Here is a 23,546-nt window from a genome sequence, read left to right as displayed (position 1 = left end):
CACAGTATTGTACATTTGTACATGCGGTATAAAGCATGTCAATATATTTCTATGTGAATAACAGAGACAGTTTATGTACATCTTACTACTAGTAGATCATACATCTTCTTTCAGTGAGTTTATGTGTAACATGACCAGATGATTTGATACCACAAGGTTATAAGTATACACAATTAATTTACATATTACTAACATATTTTCTGCCTTATATATCTATTTGCTGTACTATTTACTGTTGTCAACTTCATTTTGTTAACTTTATAGTTTCAAGCTTATCATTTGATAGTAGCTTTACATGTTTCTTGTGTATATTCAAGGTATTCCGAGAGAGAATAAAAACAATGTTTCAATAGGTATTGTGTTAGTCATTCTTTGAAAATTTTATCTGATTTGAAGTCTCTAATATTGTTAGGTAATATGTTGTAAATTAATATTCCTGTATACTTGAGGCCTCTTTGGTAGAGTGTTGTACTACGTGTTGGAATAGCAAAATCTCTTTTTTTCCTAGTTTTGTACATATGTACGTCAGTATTGAACTTAAGTGTTCGTTTGAGATGTTTATGAAAATTGCTATTCTAGGTAAAGACAAGGTAGTGTAAGAATTTTTAGTTCTCTAAATACATTTCTACATAAAGCTCTTGATTTAATATTGTAATGTCCCACGTGGTGTATAAACAATTCTACACGCCAGTGTTTACAAACACCACCACATGGTTTCGCAAGAGAATTCTACACACCAGATGGATCCACTATCACCTGTAGACGACGGGCTTCTGGCTCCTCCCACGGAGCAGACGATGACATTGGAGCAGCAGCGCCACCGCCACTCAAGGACTCCTATAAATTGGATGGACGATGGCAAATCTGTACCAGTTTTCTGTACCAGTATTGTTTGCCACGGAACATTAGGAGTAACCTAACCCCAGGGCCTCTAGTCTGCTACGGGACTACGCCTATCCTATCTCCTGGCTTAACCTGCTACGGGACTCTGTTGGCCACTTAACCATCCCTCTACTTGCCACGGAGCATTGGGTCCCTAACTCTACTCTGCTTAGCCTGCTACGGGGCTCTGTAGAGTTCCTGTCTGCGACCTTACGGTCAAAGACTACCTATAACTAACCTTGCATACTTAGAGAGATTATTTGCACAGTATTTTGTAAAAATACTTTTTATAGTAAAACTTTTATAATAAAAGCCGATACTGGGAGTCGATCCCGGACGTTCTTTTTATTAACGCTCTACCTATACCTGTATGGGACAAAGTTTTACAATATATTTTATTGTTTGTATTAGTCGTGTTGTTCGTATTGTACGTATGAATTCTGAATATTATCTGACTTTGCGCTGCAATTCCCCAGTGTACTATCCCATATGGAAGTAGCGTTTCAAACGGACTACGATAAATTAGCTTAAGTGTTGTTGATATGTTGAATGAAGTTTTCACGCTTTTTAATGCATAGTGTGCTTTACAAAGTTTCTTTTATAGTGTGCTAATGTGCTTACCCCACGTCAAAGCGTAATTTACCCACAGTCCTAGATTTTTTTTCAGTTTTTATACTTTTATTTTTTATGTGAATATGAACGAAATTCAAGTCATAGTAACGTAAGAAGATATGTGGAACGACGATTCAGTATGTGATTCTTGCGGCATCTAGGCTTCTCAGCCCATTGATTTATATAGAGAAATGTACTTGAGTATTAGTAATGTGATTGAACTAATGCCTTCTTTGAGTCCATTTCAGTGATCCCCACTTTGTGAAAATTTAATTTTATGTTACATAAAATAAATATTTATAAACCAAATTTAACCCTCCCACCAGCAACGGTAAGGGGGGGGGGGTCTTTGTGCCCAACATAGTATGTTTATTGTAAGTACTCTTCTAAAAAAAATATTGCTCAACATGTTTAGCGAAAGCGTATACCTCACGGTAGTGCAAATTGAACGTTAGTGTATCTCATAAAATTTGCTATTTTAAGTTGGTGGGTACAAAGTATCCTCTTTCCCGTTGGTAGGAGATGTGACTGGCATTTAGAAGTTTCACTCCTAGACGGCAGTGTAATAAATAGTTGTTACCTGCCTTTTCTGAATTTGATGGTTAGTCTTATCCCGTGTACTGTTCACTTCAGTCTCTGGAGATTTTTGTGGTAGTTTCTAATTTGTTTCTTTTGTGAGATACATTTAATCTTAAGAGCCTGCCTTACTAAAAATAATACAAAATTTACCATTTTTCTTTTGCTTGTTTATTTATCAGTGAAAGGAGATAATGAAATGCAAGTCACTACAATCATAGATAATGCTATTCTACAACAGAAAATATGAACCTGAAGAATGTTCAGTGTTGCTATCCATAGAAATTACAGTGTTGCCAAAAAAAAAACAATTTCCCTAAAATCTAAGTTAAGGCAGCGAGTAGAGGAACAAACTCAACTGCATTTGGTTATGTATCATATTGTTTTGGTTTCCTGTGAACTACTTTTTAAATAATAGTTGTATTTAGTTTGTAATAAACAACATAGTTTTAACATACAGTTATTAAAAGTAATAATAATGTTAATTAAAAAGCAGTTAACAAGAAACCAAAACAACATGATACGTAATCAAATGAAGTTGAGTTCATTCCTCTACTCGCTGTCTTAACTTAGATTTTAGGGAAATCGTTATTCTAGCAACACTGTAATTTCTATGGATTGCAACACTGAACATTGTTCAGGTTCATATTTTTTGTTGTACAATAGCATTATCTATGATTGTGGTGACTTGCATTTCATTATCTCCTTTCATTGATATATAATCAAGCAAAAGAAAATGGTAAATTTCGTATTACTTTAGTAAGGCAGGCTCTTAACAAGTGAGTACAAAATGACCCACCTTGGTATTACGCGGTACAAAAAATACCTAGGTAGTATGAATAATATTAACTTTTTGCACAGAGTGTTAGTAAATTATACCGACAAACTGTAAGCGGTGTTTTCTCACATCAAAATAAGAAAAATAAAAGGTACGCGCCTCCGCACTAAACTTCCTCGTTCCAATTCCTTAACTAAATCATGCAGTGCTGCAGTTATTAATGAAACATATTCTTGTGAAATACGAACAAAATTATAAGGAATTTTCGGAAAACTTCACCGACAGAAAAATTATCCCTATAACTAAACTAGCCCTTGTAGATCTTTTGATAACAAATAACTTATGCTATATGTTAGGGTTATTGGTGAAATATTTGTTCATAAGATAATAACAAAATCGCATGAGTGGTATTTTACAGATTTGTAGAAAAATCTCACCCCAAGAGTAAACTTGTACACAATAATGACCACACACACACATATTATATATATATATATATATATATATATATATATATATATATATATATATATATATATATATATATATATATATGTGTATGTATGTATGTATACACTTGGCCACTCTCTATACCTTCAAAATCATTGTACTTTCACCCTACGTCAGACGGTAAACATTATGTAAACTCTAACTTTTCTTAATGTAAAGAATAATGTTTCTTCTTGAAATCTTAGTTGTAATGTCACGTACGAATATTCTTTGTACGAATACAAAACTATCAAAAGAACGTTGGACACCAGGATTTCAAGTATACCGTATATTATGCACAATGTAACGTAAAAAATTTTAAAAATAAAAAAACAAAAAAATAATAACAACAACAATAAATAAAATTTTAAAAAAATACATAACGATGAGCTACAGAAATTCTGCAGTGCTCTAATTATAAATTTTAAATGTTTGCGTCTTTGGTACATACTTTACAATACATCCATTTATCAACAAGAAATTTAATAGAAGCATAAAACTGTTAGGGTAAAATGAAAAGGCAAGAACTATCAATTGGAAAGTTATTAAATAAACAAAACAGAAGTTCAAAATCAAAGTTAAATAATTTATTAAAGTAATGAAAAGTGAATAAATTAACAATATAATTATTCGTATTTATTAAATTAATAAACCAAAGAATATTCACTACAATTGTCTTGCTTAAATTGTAACAGAAATTATGGATTACATGCACTTTTGAATTCAAACAAAAATAATAAGAAACAATGTACATAAAATTAAATCATACAGATTTTTATAAGAATACTATAACACGGGATATTTAAAAATAATGAAATGTAAATTCTCCTTCGAAACTTTACTGGATTAACTTTTTGCTAAACTCCTAGTCATGTTTGCTAATTATGTCTAAATTCCTATTTTGTTACCTCTCACAGCAGTTAAATACACAAAGAGCTAATACTAATTTGCGCGAAACATGAACTATGAAATTCCTTAATTAAATGTTATTAAATTTTCGAACCTTAAAGAGTCATTTATTATACTACATTAACGAAATGAAACACTATGCTTAGCAACGAAATGGTCACTCTAAAAGGCTTTAAAATCAGTATTATAAATACTGCTTTATATGCATTTATCATCCTTTTCATCACATTTATTTGAACTCTGTAGCTCAAGTAGACCAGGGCTATAAATCTGAGTATGAGACTTTTTTCTGAGCTTGAGGACTTTTTTCTTTGAGATTAACCACAAGCTCATACAGTTTTACAGTGAATTTAATTAAAACTAGTGTAAATATATCTGGAAGCCTAACGTGTTTAGGTGCAGATTCTTAATCTGTCTAATCTAGCAATGTTTCAGATGTTGCTCAAGCCATTCTGAATGAGAATAGATTTGTTCAAGGAAGAGTATACTGATCAGCCGGCTACTTCTTTCTCGAGAAATCATGTTTTAATTGTGGTGAAAAGAAAAGTATTGCTATGAAAGTGCACAGATAAAAGATTACATGGATTAGCACAAGTTATATTTTCTTTCGATGGAAAACTTGATGCCAAAAAGATTTAGTGGTTCTCCTCATCTGCCAGTTCATTACAAACACACTCTGATGAAACAATGGTCGAAAAAAAAATAGTCACCTTTTAAGGACATTCAATAAAACTTTCAGCAGAGAAAAACATTACACTGATTTGAGATGTTCTGAGGGCTTAGACAAAAACAGGTAAATTCTGATGGCTTTTGTACCTTTGATTATAAATACATTGCCATTTTAATGCTATCATGTACAACTCTAGAGCCGCCACTGAGCCTCATATATTGTCTCCTATGTTCTGAAATGATTGTTTGTTTATTGGCCAGCAATAGACTGCCATCATTGTTTAATTCCACTTTCCCTATAACAGTGTTCCATCACCTAGATGTTATGATGGGAAGTGTTCTCCATGTTCAGCACTCAGAGGAGAAATTCAGGTGACTATGTAGGAAGTTAAATTTAATACAGGAAAAGTTGTTAACATGCTTTCCATGATATTCTTAAAATCAGGGTTTCAGTAAGTTTCCCTTCTTCGTGTGAGAGTGGGAAAGCCACGCTTGCTCCGAACACAGATTAGAAGAGAGTAGTTCGGCCCGCATTTAATACTGATGAAAAGAATATCGTAAGGGAAAGTTTGGTAAATAGCAAAAGGATTCTTGTTCCACTCCTACATTTTAAGCTTGACCTTAGGAAGCAATTTGTTATAGCACTGAATAAAGACGGAGAAAATATTTTACGTACATATGTTTAACGATTTCATTTCTATCTGAAGGTACACTGAAGAAAGACATCTTCGTAGGCTTCCCCATAAAAACATTGAGAAAGATCTGCACTTCAATAGTCTGACGACGAAACAGTAAAAATAGCTTTGGACAGGATTTAGAAATGTGGAGGACAATTTCTCGGGAAGTAGTTAACACCCAGAGATTAAGAATACTATAGAAAGCATGTTAACAACTTTTTCTGTATTAAATTTAACTTTCTACATAGTCACCTGGATTTCTTCTGTGAGTGCTGAACATGAAGAACACTTCCCATCATAACATCAAGATGATGGAACACTGTTATAGGGAAAATGGAATTAAACAATGATGGCAGTCTATTACTGATCAATAAACAAATTATGATTCCAAAACGTAAGACTGTTCTTAGTCATTATACTGTATGTAAGGGCCAGCGTTTAAAGGGCTAACTCTGTAAGGCAAGCGATAGCTAGAAAGAGCCAAGCCAGAACAAGTGAACGGAGAGTAACATCAAGCATTGTAACTTACACTATGTTGCCAAATCTCTCAGACATCAATCATGGTTGCGAACTCCATATTAAAATAACTGATTTTTTTTCTTCTGTCGTTCCTCATTCGTATACAGGAATAAATGTCCATATTTTATCTTAAATTGTTTTTCTTCCTATTAATTGGGAAGCCATGTGACTTTGTGACTACGTTATAGAGCAGCCCTACTGAGACTCAACATTCATAGAAAGACGAATCTTCATTGAGTAACTTGCCTGATCGTATTGTCTCGCATTACATTGTATTACATAATATTCTGTGGTTTTATTAATTAAGTGTTGAAATATTTTTACACATACCTATTGGTTGCGGCTTTGGCAACGATATGTTGCTTTTATAGAATTATCGTTGAACATTACAATGCAAAATATCATAATGTATATTTTCTATTAAAAACAACATTCTAACGTGTTAGGTATAATCTGTCTTCATATTTACAATCAACATGCTTAAGTTATTAAAGGCTGCCATTTTTAATTAAAAGCTCCGAGAAAAATAATGTTTCCGCGGTGCATTGTTGTGAACTTGGAATTTGTCAATACAAACCGGTTGTGAACTTGGAATTTGTCAATACAAACTGATTGTGAACTTGAAATTGGTCAATACAAACTGAATCATTTTTTTATTTTTTTTATCTATTTAGTTATTTTGCTATTTTGACTATTTGACCAAAAAAGTGATGAAAGACTGTAATAGTACTCTGACCTCAGAACAGAACAAAATTGTGTGCTCTTACGTTCTGTGAAGCATACTTCTTAATTTCTTGTTAACCTGGTTATGTATGTATCCCAAGGCCAGACCATCACTTATTCTAGAAATCTTCAGAGTGATCCATATATTTATGAATTACTACCCTTAACACCATACTACGTATAACAAATTAGTGATTTCTATATTATTTCCTTTATTTACCAATTTGTTTAAAGAAAAACTTATCATTTCGAAAGAGAATTTAAGAAGTTTTTTTTTAAATAAGAAATAATAGCTAAAAGTATATAAAAGAAACCAAATCGCTCCAAACTCTGCAGTAGGGAAATTTGGTAGTGCATATTATAGCGGTAACCTGTTGGAAAAAAAAAAAACGATGTTTTAATTTAATAAATTTTTATTAGCATAATAAAGTGAAATCAATTAAATAAAATGGAAAATAAAATAGAACTTAAAATAACTTATGTCACCACAGAACAGTTAAGTCTAATAACAGAATTGCAGTTGACAAAGAAATGCTTCCGTGAAGTAGTGTATTTACTTCGAATTACCATTTTCATTCTTTCATCTTTCCATATGTTTTACCTTTTTAACCTTTTTCAGGCTCGAGAAAGGTGAAGATGAGAACCGTTGTTACTCGAAAACGATACTAGGATATTATAATTCTGTGTGGTGAGTATAAAGAATTTTCTTTTACTTGCTATATGGGTAACTATTATTTTGAGTATCTTTTAAGGTACAGAAAACTAATCTGAAGTCGTCCTATCTACTCAGAAGTTAATGTCACAACTGAATATATGTATAAGACACAAACACTCTACTTTTGAACTTGCCTGTACCATTAGATACTTGACTAGACTTACTAGCCTATTCAGTTTGATCAGGATTCAATGCAGGTATAATGCAATAAATACCTAAAAAATACACAAGCAGTAGATAAACCTAGTACCTAATGGTAGATAAAAGTAGATAAAACTATGTTTACTACTTTTTACTTCTGATACTGAATTTTCTGCTTTTTCATTCATTTGATACTAATACTTTAACAATTAATTTATTCGTAATTTTACAATAGTACCCATAGTTTAAATAACAGACTTAATAATAGTTATAAAGGCGTATACTGTTATTTACTGCATTGGAAGTTATAATGCATTCGTTAGTGTTTTGTTTTCTTTTCGAAATCCCATTTTATGTCGCTCGTTTCGTTACACCTCTAAATTCCACAATTTCTTATATGAATAATAACTTGTATAAAGCTAAAAAAACTTTCACTATTATCATATAATTAGTGAATTATCACTTAATAGTGCATAAAGTTTTTTTTTTATTATTATTAACATGGAACAAAATAGACAATTAAAATAATATTTTTCAGTGCAAATATTTGGTACGCGGAAGGTGAGAAAATTGTCAAAACATCCAAAAGTAATAATATCAATTTATAATTATTATTTTATTTATATATGCTACTATACTGTAACATCCACGTGCTTGTGTTTATAAACAATCACACGTGCTTCTGTTTGTAAACATCCATGTATTTACTCCATGTATTTACAATGGAGTATTACACCTCACGTTCGATTATTACAAGAAGCAGATGAGGACACCAGCACCACCTACAGTCACACGACAAGGAAACAGCAGCGCCACCTCTGCCCAGAAGCGCCAATATAACAGAGAGGATTCAACTTACAGTCACCAGCCTGCGATTGGTCACCCCTCCTCTAGCTTTCCTGGAGCTCTAGGAGAAACCCAACCTAAAAAGCCTCTAGTTTACTGCGGAACTCTTAGGCTTTTCCTTTTTTATCCCGTTTAGCTTGCTTCGGAGCTCTGCTGGGATACCAACCTCAGTTGCTTGGCCTGCTTCGGAGCTCTGTAACTCTTTAACCCCCTGACTGCTTGCTTTTGAACATTGGAGTTTCCTACGTCACACTGCTTAGCTTTTCTGGAGCTCTGTTGAGATCCTGCCCTAAGGCTACTTGGTCTTGGGCTACCTTTTCCTCTACTTTGCATTAAAAAAAGTTATATTGAAGTATTTCTGTAAATATTGTTGTATTATGAAAAGATTTTATAATAAAATCCGGTAATGGGAGGCAATTCCATACTCTAACTTACTATACCTAGCTCTACCTACTCCCTGCGCAAGCTGGATTTTACAATATTCTCTTACACGATTACGAACTTTGAAAACAACCTACTAGGTGACGTGATTATGAACAGTGGCCTGCTATTCAGTCCGAGATATGAAGGCAAATTATTATTCCAAATATTTATTTTTCACGAGTAAATTTAAAGAAAGAATAAGCAATACTGGTAAAGAATACAACGTAGAAACATTTACTCTAAAAAAAAACATTATTATCCCAATTGGTTAGCGATAGAAGCATATTTCTAATTTAACTAACTGGTTTCACCTACCTGTTCCAAAAGACGTAACTTCCGGCGGTGGCTTTGCTCTTCGAGGCGGTCCACATACTCCCTTAGTTCTTCAATCTCTTCCTTCACTTGCTGTACCGCGTCCAGCTCATGCTTGATGGCAACCATATCCCGCTTCACCTCGCTCACCTCACTCTGGCAAGACTCCACCGACTTGGTGAGTTCCTGAAGCTGGGAGCGGATCTCCGATAGCGCCACCGTCGTCTCGAAGTGGCGGTCACTTTGTAGCTCATCCAGTTTGGCGCTGAGGTTCATACTCATGACTGCAACCTGCTTCTGTAGACTGGGGTGTGTTTCCAGGAACGGAGTCAAAGGGTTATATATTTATTTTTTCATTTAATAAATTAAAAGAAAATTACGAGAAATAAAAGTTAGAAAGTGTATAGAATCAAAACGTGAAGAACAAAAGGGAATAATAATGCACAGAATAAACAAATATCCAAAAAATCCAAGTTCATGGGAAAGTACAACGAAAGGAAATATGTATAAAAATGCAGAGTAAATGAGTGTTATGGACATATATCCGTTCATAACACAACATCCAGTGACAACAAACATAAAATAAATAATAGTTTACAGTAAATATTTAGAAACAAAAGAATAAGAACAAATTATTGCCAAGGAATTGGATTTTGGTAAGGGTACACACAAAGAGAAAGTGAAGTTGATATTACTAAACATGAAGTGTAAAATATACAAATAGCTTAATTATTTTAAAATAATTCGACATTATACACATAAATGTGTTATTCAACAAAGAGAAAATGATTATCTTTGATTTTATTTATATACTACATTAAAGAAAAAAAATACTGTGGAAAAACAAATATGAACACATTATCCAATTCTTCAAAATTTATATATTTTAAACAAATTGATGGTAATGTACAACTTAAGTTCTGAAACAAGTTTAGTGACTGAATATGCTCTGTCATTTGAATATGTACATACGCAAATTGAACATTTCATTTTTCATATTTTACTTACACACTTGGAAATAATAAATTGTGCTCAGATGAATAGTAAAAACTCCCTCTTGTGCTACAAAAAATTCTTTCAAAAATAGTAGAAAAGTGAGAATTAATGTCTCATCTTTAGGTGCGCATTTGTGAACCATTCATGATGTCAAAATCTCTTATTTATAATATTCCCAATAAAATAGATTATTTCTCTTACAGATTGTGCCGCCACCTCTCTCATCAAAGTGTAGAGGAGCCAGAAGCATGAATTTATCGGGCATTGAAGTAAATGGTATATTATGCTTCAAATAATTTAAACAATACAGCAACAAGTCATACTCTAATACAACTTCGTAATACTAGATGTTTCTTTGGGACTAAATGGTTAACAATGGTTAACATATTTGTCTCTGGTGCAGGACATCCAGGTTTGATTCTCGGTAAGAGTATACGTGGTTTTGATAGAACATTACTCTCAGACCACGTCTCATATATTCTCGACCCTGAAGAGGAACAAACAAGGAAGTTACTACTATATTGACACATTCATTTTTTAATGTTATCTCAGAATTTAACGGGAGAAATCAGTTTTTGAGCTTTTCTCTAGTATATTATTTTTACTTTTTATCCAATAGTTTTAATGCCATAAATCACAAAAACTCGTTTTTTAAAACGTTACTTTAAATTTTCTAATAGGATGGATCAGATTGCTTTGCTTTTATACTTATACTTTGGTTTGCTTGCTCTCTTGTGAAGTATAGAGTTTAGCACACACGTGAATATGTCGATATGAGGAAAGCATCTTATGGTAATATCACATAAGAATAAAGGTGTCGTTATATTGTATTTGTTAAGCTATTTCGAGAATTTCAAGCTTTTTTAATACAATCTTTGTTGCTGATTGCTTTCGGGTTAAAAACAGTAAGAGATAAAGTAGAAGTACGAAAATAGTGTTGATGTTTAAAGTAGGAAATATATGAAATAATCATAATGTCTAACCAAAATGTTTGTTTTTGATGTATTGTTAATTTGCTAAAACAAAACCTAATTGCGACCTATGGGTAAGTCGTAATTATCATGTTATTCAAAGAATTGTCACGAAGTGGCTTGTGATTACGAAGCACTTGTTTATGCAATAATCTTACTGCTCTTCATGGCATCAGAAACGAATGTTGTTTAACTTCAAACTTAATTGAAACTCTATATACTCTACTTGATCTGTTTTATTTACAAAAGCAACGTCCAAGAAAGAACCAGAAATACAGTACCAAAACACTGAATGAAAAACAATGTCAGCATTTCTTTATTTTGACTCTTTGTTTGAAAAAGAGATATTAGAGAAATGAAACTAGTTATTATAATAAATATATTAACTATTTATAACTAATTTCGTGTTGACGAAGGCAGTAGACTGACGATGAGTAATTATTTTCATTAGTCGACCATTTAAACAGCTCCTCCTTTACAGGCAAGGAAGCAATTAAGCAGAATAGTTTCTACTGGCAGGTTCTAACGATTAACCTGCAACTTATTACGAACGTATAAAGAGTTCCTGTTCCTCACAAGTCGTGCTCTGGCCATAGTGGCTCTGGCTTTTAGATTGCGATAAACGGAACAGACTAATTCCTTTATTCGCTAGCAGGTGCTGTCGTTTACTATCAAGTCTACTGGGCCATAACTAGGCGCGGGCAGTCAGAGCAATTCTCCGGAGCCTGGAACTTGCAAGCCACGCATTAAGTACTTCACCAAGAGAAACGAATAAAGTTTCATATTGGAATCGCTCATCATGCACTGTAGTGGTACCTTTCATCATTTTACGCGGGAAGAAATATTGTATCAGATTATTTAGAATGTACATTGGTCGAAGTGAAGCAGCAAATTTGCCTGGTTCAAATGAAACAAGGGTAACTAATTCTCCTGTCCTGTGGAACCTGGAGGTTTAATACCGCGTTCACAAAAGCTATCCAGTTTCTACTTGGTATTCCTATTTCTGCGAGATCCATCTTAATATTGTCGTCCTATCTGCGCCTAAGTCTTTCTGATGATCGTTTCCCGATTGGATTTCCAGTTAAAACTTTGAAAGTGTTCCTACTTTTTTCCATTCTGGCTAGATCACCCCACCTGAGCCTCTAGACTTGATGACTCTAACAGTATTTGGTAAATGAAACAAGGATGGTGCGAAATAATAGTTGATCAATTGTTGTCAGGAGAATGAATATAGTAGCTTCATTATATTTTTATTTTAATTTTATGAGTAGTTATCTATTAGTACAGAGCATATATATAGATACAGGAAATGGCTTCACTTTACTGATCTGGCTCGGGGCTCCAAAGGCTCAAGTATAGCTCTGCTGTATAAACTTTTCAGTTATCATATTCTCATATAAACAGAAGAAACAACAAAGTAAACATACACACAAACATGAAACTACAGTACACAAAATATGATATTTTTTTCAAAAGCGAGTGAAAGATCAATTTAAAAAAAAAAAAAAAAAGGGAATGTTACCCACAGTAACATTGCATTACTTTCGATTACAAAATATTGAAAAATACCAGAACTCTACCTACCATATTCAGTAAAAATTACAATTTTCGCTTTAATTTAAAATATGTTTTAGATAAGACAAATATTTATGATATACCTAGGTATATATACGTAATTATTAGTTTCATGTTCAGCAGAAACTTACTTTCTTATTATCATTTTATCTGCATATATAACTTATATCATACGTTATTTCATATTCTGGATTAAATTGCTGAAAATTTTGTATGTACGTCTGTGAGTGTGTGTATCAACATCTGATGCATTTATGCAACATGATGTATCAGTACGAATTCTACGTTTACATTTGGTACCTAATGTTTCATTAGAAGTGTATAATTGGATTCTACTTCTATAAAATGTTACCGAAGACTTATTACTTTACAGCAAAATAAGGAATGTTGGGAATACATTATAAGAATTATTTGACAATATTGCTACCATATACAATTCATGTATCAATACTGTGTCACTCATGACGATTTTCATCCGTAACTGTTTTTCTTTAGGGATTACATATATATATATATATATATATATATATATATATATATATATTAAATCAATGAGGTATAGCAAATGGTTTACTAGATTGGTTTACTAGATTGAATATCCTCAATTTTCTTAATGAGATTTGCTGATGACATCAGCTATACTTCTATAGCAAAAACATCAATGCATAATACAAAGTATGACCGTCGGGAAATCGCTGGGGTAGACTAAGGAAAATAAGCATAATACAAAGCATGATCTGGGGTAGACTAAGGAAAATAAGCATAATACAAAGCATGATCTGGGGTAGACTAAGGAGAATAAGCATGATACAAAGCATGATCTGGGGTAGACTAAGGAGAATAAGCATAATACAAAGCATGATCTGGGGTAGACTAAGGAAAATAAGCATAATACAAAGCATGATCTGGGGTAGACTAAGGAGAATAAGCATAATACAAAGCATGATCTGGGGTAGACTAAGGAGAATAAGCATAATACAAAGCATGATCTGGGGTAGACTAAGGAAAATAAGCATAATACAAAGCATGATCTGGGGTAGACTAAGGAGAATAAGCATAATACAAAGCATGACCGTCGCGAAGTTGGGGGATAGACTAAGGAGAATAAGCATAATACAAAGCATGACCTTTGAGAAGTTGCTGGGGTAGACTACGGAGAATAAGCATAATACGAAACATGACCGTCGCGAGGTTGTGGTATAGACTAAGGGAAATAAGTAATACAAAGCATGACCTTTGAGAAGTTGCTGGGGTAGACTAAGGAGAATAAGCATAATACAAAGCATGACCGTCGCGAGGTTGTGGGGTAGACTAAGGAAAATAAGCATAATACAAAACATGATCTGGGGTAGATTAAGGAGAATAAGCATAATACAAAGCATGACCGTCCGGAGGTTGCTGGGGTAGACTAAGGAAAATAAGTATAATACAAAGCATGACCGTCGGGAGGTCATAAACATGGGGGGGGGGGGGGGTGATAGAAGGTCCACATATTAACTGATTTAATATTTTTATGCAATTGTGTTACCATGATTTACTGGAATGCTATCGATTTTTTTTTTGTAAATATTAGTGTGTGTTAACAAGTTTTAAAGAATAAACTAAAGGTGTTCTTAAGCATACAAAAAACATTCGTACTAAAGTTTTAATGTATGAAAGAACGAAATATTAATCAATTTTATGGTATCAAAATTCGAATTGAAATGAAATACTTTATTTTACTTTAAAAGCTATTTGTCAAGAGTTCTCATATAAACCAATGACAAAATTTGTTTAAAGTTTATAATACATCTTGAAAAGATATATACTATACAGTTCGAGTGTGTATTTCCTTAAAAACCCAAACTTAAATTTTACAAGTGAGAAATGAGAGTTGCAATGAAAGCGACACATGTAATCGTTGCCAATTGCGTGTATTCTATGATCTTGTATCTTTGAAATAAAATTAAATAAAAACAAAACTATCTGCAAATAAATGTTCCTATCGTAAGAAGCTCTTAATTCTATTGAGAATATTTAATTGCAGATATCTGATTTCCATTGGACTCTTCAACTGTCAAAATCTGCGTATCTCCATTCCCTGCAATGCTCAAGTTCCAACGATAACTTTGATTTTTTTTGTACTCAAAAATCAACAATTACTTAAGTAAATACACATATACCAGTTGTAATATTAAAAGGTCTCCTCGAGTATCTTCTTCTTAAAAATAAATAAATAAATAATAAATAAAAATCGAAAATTTTGTTACATGTACATGGTCTATGGTTGCTATAAAATTGATAGACAAACATGTGAATAATGGTAAAAACTTTTGTTTAGTTGCGCTTCATTGTTATCTTCGCTATTTACAGGTTTACAAACTATTAATCTGTATAGTTTAAAAGACCCGAAAGCTCATCACCACGGAAACAAAGTTTCGCGAATTAACTCTATCCTGTAATAAGCCAATTGAGACCGGATTGTTGCAAGCGACTTCCTGATGGTCATGCTTTGTATTATGCCTATTCTTGTTAGTCTACCCAAGCATCCGACCGAAGGTCATGCTTTCAATTATGCTTATTCTCCTTAGTCTACCCCAGCAATCTCCGGAATGTCATGCATTATATTATGTTTATTTTCCTTAATCTACCCCAGCAACCTCCTGAAAGTCATATTCTGAATTATGCTTATTCTCCGAAGTCTACCTCACCATTCTCCGGCAGGTCATCCTTTTAGTCTATTCCAGCGACCTCCCGAAGGTCATGCTTTATATTATGCTTATTCTGCTTATTCTACCCCAGCAAAATCCTAAGGTCATGCTTTGTATTATGCTTATTCTTCTTAGTCTACCCTAGCAACCTCCCAAAGGTCATATTTCGCTCATCTCAGGGATCTCAAACTGATTATCTGTGATATTTGGTGAGCTGTAGTAAAGTCCTAGATTGTAACCGCCTTCATTTACCTTTTTTTTTTTTTTTTCTCAAAGTGTTTAGCACCAAACATTTTTCACAAGCTTCGGGTTTCAAAACCTGCAGCCTTTGTTCTTTTCTGCATTTTAACGACAAACTTTCGTATCCATACAATACAACCAGAAGGCTCTTGTTTTAATAAACCACTTTAAGATATTTAAAAGGTACTACCTAGATAAGAAGTGAACTCAGAATATTCCTCAAAAGCGTTGAAAATGTATATATAAGAAAATCATAATGAGATCAGAAGTCTCTTTGAATGAAAAATTATCTAGCTTAGCTGCACAGGAAATCATGATATATCTACAGTCATAGTAAAAGTTCATGCGATCTATGTATTTCCTTTCTTCTTATTTATTTATATAAATGATCTTGGAATTAATGAACAAGTTCAGCTTTTCCGGGTTTACATAGAAGTAATTTTCTCAATTTTCTCTAGCTCAAAGATAACAAAATTATTTACAGAACAAAAGATGTAGATTCGATATGTAGAAGATTTTTCTGTTTTTTCTTCTTTTTCACTTTATATACACTTTTCCGAAAACGTGGTTAAAACAAAGAAATTCCAACGTAAACAGATGAAGATCAATATAAAAGATAAATATATGTGATTGTTAAGAACCTAAACAGACTGAAGACATGAAATGGTCACTTGGTTTTCAAGATCGGACAGTTTGTCGACGGAATGAAGACAAAAGAAATAAGAAACAAAATACATAAAAATAATGGAGACCTCGAATTATACAAAATACGCACAATTATTGCTCGTGACATACAAGTGAACCATCATTTATTATATTCTTTCTCCTTTCCTTTATACACTCCGTCTCTGTCAACAAGCAGCTCAAGGTTTGAAAGCTAAGTATCTCAATTTAGGGTCTTCGTTGAGTGGGTTCTGAAGCTTTTCTCTTGACATTGTGTATATGCGAGTGTTTCGAATTTCTTGTCACAACAATTGGGAAGTGATTCTCTTCACAAAACTACCCAAATGCATCTGTATAAAGGGAAGATGAAATCGGTTATGTTTATGTGAAATCGGATATGTTTTTTGAATTGATAATAGTGCTATGTGGTCATTTGTGTAGCTCAGATTTTGGTATTAAATTTTTAATGTTTTATGGACGTGTATGCTGTAGACCAGTGATGTCAATTTATATCGCTCTGCAGGCTAGGACAAACTAAGAACCATACTTGGGGGGCCATATTTCATTCCCGCCCATATCTGAGACAAGTTTGCTGAATATGCGGCGTAAGTCATACATTTTCTGAACCTTTCTGCATAGTCTGATTCTCGCTTCATGTCTCCAGAACAATTATGACCTGAGCTACGAATATCTGAAAGTAACTACATAAAATTCCACTTTTGTTTAAAAAGAAAAAGTAGAGCCGGTTCCAAGGTCATACTTTGCAGAATGAGCTTGGTAGTCAAAAGGTTAAAGAACATATTTTTACAGTTAAAACTAGTCTCAATTCAAGAGTATTATGACTGCCAGTTATATCCTTCCTTTTATGCATGACAAATAAATAAATAAATAAATAAATAAATAAAGATAAAAGAAAATCATACTTTTCTTTTATTTATTTTTATTCATGGCGGGTCGCCATATGATCATCAATACTATAGATTCTTTAGAGGTCACGTAAGTATACGTATCTAGCATACATAAAATCTTCAGATTTAAATTTTAATTGGAAACGAAACATTGCATATTAGATTGTCTGATACTTCCAAACTAGAGCTGCGGTTTTAGTGAAATTGAGGAGAAACACACCTGAAGGAACAAAACTAGCAATGTTGTACGCAGAGAAGTGTTAACGGGGCATGAGACAAAACTTTGAAATTAACATTGTAATTCAGTCAGAAGAAAATTAGTATTCAAGACCAACATTCAGACGAAGATTTAGTTACTTCAATGTTAATCATGCTCAAGATTTCTTGTCATAATCTCTTATAACTTCGACACATAGTCTTTTCTTCCTATCTATACGTCCGTATATATTCTTCCGTATTATTTGCACTTTTTCTTTCCTATTTTGTGTTAGTTTTTATTTTTCTAATTCTGTAACGTTCGCATCGGTGTAAATTATTTTCTGGTTATACGAGGATAGTCATAAAGTTTTAATTATTACCTCGAAAAAATCAAGCTACGACCATGAAACTTGGTGACTCTACATATCGACCCTTCAATGCGGCACATTCTTCCCAATGATGGATGACTTGGTGGAGACCTTAGTTGCAGAAGTTCTTATTTTGGCTGTTCAAGAAACGTTCCACCTCGAAAATCACATCGTCTTCATTCCGAAAATGCCTGCCACGCAATGATTTCTCCATCCGCGGAAAGAGGAAAAAGTTACTGGGTACCATCACTGAAGAATACGGGGTGACGGAAAATTTGATAGCCTAAAGTAGCAGCATGTGTAACTATGTCTTGTACATAATGAGCTGGGGCGTTGTCGTGAAGCAAAAAGACATAACTGGACAGCTTCTCTTGATGCTTCGTCTTCATAGCCTCCCGTAACCTTGTCAGGAGATTTCGGTAGTATGCTTCCGTTAACGGTTTGGTCCTTACGACCATAATCTGTAAGCAGCACACCATGAAAGTTTCAGAAAATACTCAGCATCACCTTCTACGACAATGGCTGAATCTTCGCCTTTTTTGGCGATGGTGGATCCGCATGTTTCTACTGCTTGCTTTGCTGCTTTGTCTCGACGTCATAGTGGTACACCCAGCACTCGTCCAGGATGGTTAAACGTTTAAAGAAGTCATCTGGATTGACCTGACACAGCTGCAACATTTCCGCTGCTGCCTCGGTTCGGTGAGCTTTTTGAATGGGTATAATCAGTCGCAGAACCCAGTGGGCGGCAATCTTTGTCATGTACAAAATGTTGTGCAACATGAAAACTGATTCATGACTGACTTTCACATTTTTACACTATCGCCTCGATTGTGACACGCAGGTCTGCAAGCGTCAGAGATTCCACTTTCCTTGCGATTTCCGGTTTTTCATACAAAAATGGTCTGAAACTTCGTTCTTCCTCATTCAGACTTGTCTGACCACACTGGAAGTGTCTGCACCACTTAACCACTCTGTCGTATGATGGTGCATTGTTACCATACACTTCCACACACTTAGCATGGCTTTATGCAGTCTTTTTTCCCTTCAAACGTAGAGATACTCCACTTTATCAATGGATTGACCCATTTTGTTTTGGCTCCTCTAGCGGCGTGCGACAGTACTGTCGAGTGACGATTTCACTGTGTACCAGGACTATAAACATGTACCTGTAAGGAAACAAATAATTAGCTAAGTAACTTTATTTTTTCGAGGTGATAGTTAAAACTTTATGATTACCCCTCGTATGAATGCCTTGAGTATAAAGTATTTTTGTGTATACTTTCGTTTCCTGGTTTGAGATAGATAACATAATGTATCATTACTACAAGAGAAGAGCAGCGATATATTTGAAATACCAAAAATGAGTTAATTTTACAAATACATTAAATTCAGTCTATATAAGCGATATTAATGGGTAACCGGCTTCTTTCAAACATGTTACTTATTGTTTACTTAAAGACTGGCTTCGTCTAAAATTTTCTGCGCCACTTAATGTACAGTCAATAGTTTTTGAGTTTTGTAGATTCAAAGTTCAGTTTTTCACGTATTGCAAGACAAGTCAGAATCAAAACCGAACCAATTTCGGCTTTCTTTCATATGGCTACTGTAACACAAATTGTGAAATGTGAAACACTATATATATATATATATATATATATATATATATATATATACAGATCGTCTTTTCCGCTCGTGGCCGAGAGCGCGATGCATTATCGGTAAGTGCTGTAGGAGTTAATTAAGAAGATATCCTGGTTAGTGTCAACGAAGAAGGTAACATTAGAATGGGGAAATTGAAATACATAAATAACTATCTTATCTAAAATTAAAGCTTAATGAACTAATAAAAATGAAAATTCCTTATTTTTTTTCCTTGTTGTTGGTAGGTAACCCACACTGGACAATAGTGCTCGCACTGGAGTTATGTTCGAAAGTTATTATATTACATTGCAAGTGAATTTCAGGAAAGAGCAACAGTATTAAGTCAAAGAGAAACGTCTTTCACACTTCGTACTTCATTCAAAGGTTCGATATATAGCATTCGTCACGTTCTCACGCATTAAGTGCAGTAACTATTGATATTAATGAAGCAGCTCTCGGCGAACAGTAGAAAGAAAACCAGTTGAAAATGCTACAAGAGCATTGCCAGAACGAACTTAAAAAGAATGAAGTGATGGAGCGGGAAGGATAACTGTCATTGTTCCTAGATGTAAAAGTAAATCTTTTATCCGCACCTTCTTCTCTCTCTCGCAGAAATTCGCAAAATATCATCTCTCTATGACTCACGGTTCCCGAGATATGGCTTCTTAAATCTCTCGAAATCGGAACTATTTTCTGGCCAATATCTCGGGAACGGTAAGTCATAGAGAGATTATATTGGTGTTAATCAATACCTAAGACGATGATAAACATTTTGGTATCGATATTAGCTGATGGCCAGTGGCCAATTGGCCAGCAGTCGAACCAATGGTCAGTTGGACAGTGGCCACCAGTTATTATTTGGTATCAAAATATTTACCATACTCTTAAATATTGATCAACACTATTGTCATCTCTCTATAACTTATGGTTCCCGAGATATGGCTCTTTAAATCTCCCGAAATCGGAACTATTTTTGGGCCAATATCTCGGGAACGGTAAGTTATAGAGAGACAACATTGGTGTTAATCAATACCAAAGAGGATGGTACACATTTTGGTACCGAAATTAATTGATTGCTACTGGCCAACGGGCCACTGGTCAAACCAACGGACACTTGGATAGTGGCCACTGGTTACTATTTGGTACCAAAATATTCACAATCCCCTCTAAGACTTACGGTTCCCGAGATATGGCTCCTTAAATCTCTGGAAATCGATCATTTTTCGGCCAATATATCGGGAACGGTAAGAGTGACGCGAAAAATTTAATTACTTTCTCTAATAGTTCTTGATGTTCTATCAAGTTCAAAGTTCAAAGTTCTATCGAATCAGGGTTCAAAATTAAAAAAAAAATCGCAAATAGACAGACAGACACACACACAGATATAGAGAATTCAGTAACGAACTTTTTAAGTTCGTTGATTACAATATTGATTTTCATTAAATTTTAATTGTAAAGAATTTCTACATATTATTACTATTTAAGAAGTATTTATATATTCTAGTTTCAAAGACAAGGATAGTTTAAGAAAGAATAGAAAACATGATCGCTAAACGCCGTTTACCTTCAGTTGTGTTTCTTACGGACCCTGACGGGGTTGATCTCCGATCAACTACCATTATCATGAGCCGCACTCTAGGCCACGAGCGGAAAAAGACACTCTGCTTATGAAGCCCCATCACTGCGAAATTAAAATACCGCTAATTTTACAGTAATTATGTGATATCTTCAAATAGATAAAAGATAATCGAAAAGTGGAACAAGACCTAACTAGGCAATATTATTTTGCGTGAGATACCGTTATCATAACTCACTTATTTGCTTTCGATTCCCAGTCATTTAGAAAATCGGCATTTATTTTCGCGTTTCTAAATAACTACAAACGGAAAGCTACTAGGTGACTTGTAATAACGGTACCTCACGCAAAATAATATTGTCTAGCGCGCTCATGTTCCACATTTTGATTATCTTTTATCTATTTGAAGATATCACATAATTACTGTAAAAATTAGCGGTACTTTAATTTCGCAGTGATAGGACCTCTTAAGTGTTTTTTTTTTCTTTAAAAAAAAACACGCTATTCATTATTCCATAGGTAAACAATGATAAACAACGTTGAATCTTTAATGTTCATGAATAAGTACTGTAACGAAATATGATTAAAAATACAATATAAACAACGAATATTCAGAAACGAATACAAAAACCAAATACATGAAGCTGGAAAAAAAACACACACACGCACACTTATACACCAATACGAACATAATTGCATAGATAGCTGGAACATAAAACGTAGTTGACATGCAAAGTTATATAACGAGGTTAAATACAGGATGATCACATGTTTAAGGACCTAGTAAGCATGTACGTCATTACACATTTTTTAAAAAGTAATTAAATAACATGCGAAAAGAATTAATGTCGCTACTGTATAAACACTGTAGAAAAGGATGTGTGTTAGTCATGATACATGAGTTCCTAATTTTTTTTTGCAGCATCACATGTTCCAATTTAATTAGTTTCTAAATAATGCTACTGTTTACGTTTAATATACTAAGAATATATAAAATTTATTCTCAAAAATGGTTCTCAATTTTTTTTAAAAATAAATCTTCACTAAAATGAAAAAATCAAACAGAAGTTTTTAATATACCATTTGTAATCGTTCCTTTCTAATTAAAATAGTTGTATATTTGGATTTCTACTGACACGAAATATTTCTATCTCGCAGAGAGGTGTTTTAGATAACTCGCAGGTCTATACCACTTTCCAAGTGCTTTTTAAAACTATACTTGTCATTCAGTGAGTTAGTCAACCTTAATGGAAATGATCCACGTCACTGTCCAAAGTGGGAAAAAAAGCAGAGGCAGTACGTTTTATTACGATTTTGACTCGACATACCAGCTATCTAAATGTTGAAATACAGTGAAGTTAAGTCTCCTAAAAGATTGCATTTCTATTTATATAATGATTGAAGACCACTGGAGAGCTTCTCTTTAGTTACGGGGGGAGGGGGAAATGGAGGGGAAATGGAGAGACTTTGATCCCTCGCCAACGACTTTCTAAAAAAAAAAAAAAAAAAATCCCCTTATGTTGTATTATGGAGAATTATACACGAAAATGCTCAAAAACCGAGTTACTGTATTAACAATTTTCTGCAGGAAAACTTCCAGACCCCCAGTATTACAAAGCCCCAGAAGATCCGCCTAAATCCACCCACGCTCAAAATACGACATTGATATGCATTAAGGCAAGAAGACACACACATACATAAGAAACAATTCAATATGGCACCCCAAAATTTTAAACTAGATGGACTTCTTTGAAAATACCTAATTTTAAAAACACAGTGAAGTAGGTAAATGATAACAAAAATGTCGGTGTTGTCAACTTAGAAATTATTTCTATATAAGAAATAAAATATTTTACTTGCAAAGTTATTCGTCAATTATTGTGTATAAAAATGGATTTATTAAAGGTATTTAACATCTACTCCTCAGTGACGGTATCTCCTGATCACTGAGAAAATCAGAGGCGGTATGCGTTCATCACTGAAAAACCACAGGCGGTATAGAATACCACCGTATACCGTCTCATTCCACGTCGCAATGAAGTTTCTCTGATTGACAGAGGAACAAAAACGGGAATCACTTCAAAACGTGAAGATTTATGACTTTTAGAAATTGGGAAAAACAAAAGAATTTTTATTTCCAAAATTCATATTACAAATTCTAAATCCTATACAGAAAACGGAAGTTGTACGTAATTACTAGATATACGTGAGGATAGAGAAATAGTTAAAAATATTAATTATAAGAAGAAGCCGAAAACAAATTTATTTTTTGTTCATTACACGCCCAAATGGTGCAAAACATTTGATTCATGAGCATGAAGATCAAAATATATAACGGAATTTAGTTTGGATTTGTATGTCCGAAATCACTTTATATCCAAAATATAAATAACATACTTAACGTAATGTCGCATCAGTATAACCCGACCACAGTGGTCTTGATGACAAA

General features: G+C 33.7%; 1 protein-coding gene across 22 annotated transcripts in view; it reads right to left on the bottom strand.

Moving 5' to 3' along the window:
• The window catches only part of Glut1 (Glucose transporter 1), a 942,408-nt gene that overhangs the window by 153,265 nt on the left and 765,597 nt on the right, over window positions 1–23,546 (bottom strand). For 20 of the 22 annotated variants that reach the window (XM_081744242.1, XM_081744243.1, XM_081744246.1 and 17 more), the window contains one exon: window positions 9,275–9,575. The exons of the other annotated variants lie outside the window; for them this stretch is intronic. In XM_081744242.1, the coding sequence (XP_081600368.1) occupies window positions 9,275–9,575 (301 nt within the window). The remainder of the gene's footprint in view (window positions 1–9,274; window positions 9,576–23,546) is intronic. 22 annotated transcript variants of the gene reach the window in all.

Source organism: Thermobia domestica, chromosome 17, assembly GCF_964235325.1.
Source record: "Thermobia domestica chromosome 17, izTheDome1.hap1.1, whole genome shotgun sequence".
Lineage (NCBI taxonomy): Eukaryota > Metazoa > Arthropoda > Insecta > Zygentoma > Lepismatidae > Thermobia > Thermobia domestica.
Note: the sequence above shows the minus strand (reverse complement) of the source record. Positions and strands in the feature narration are given on the sequence as shown.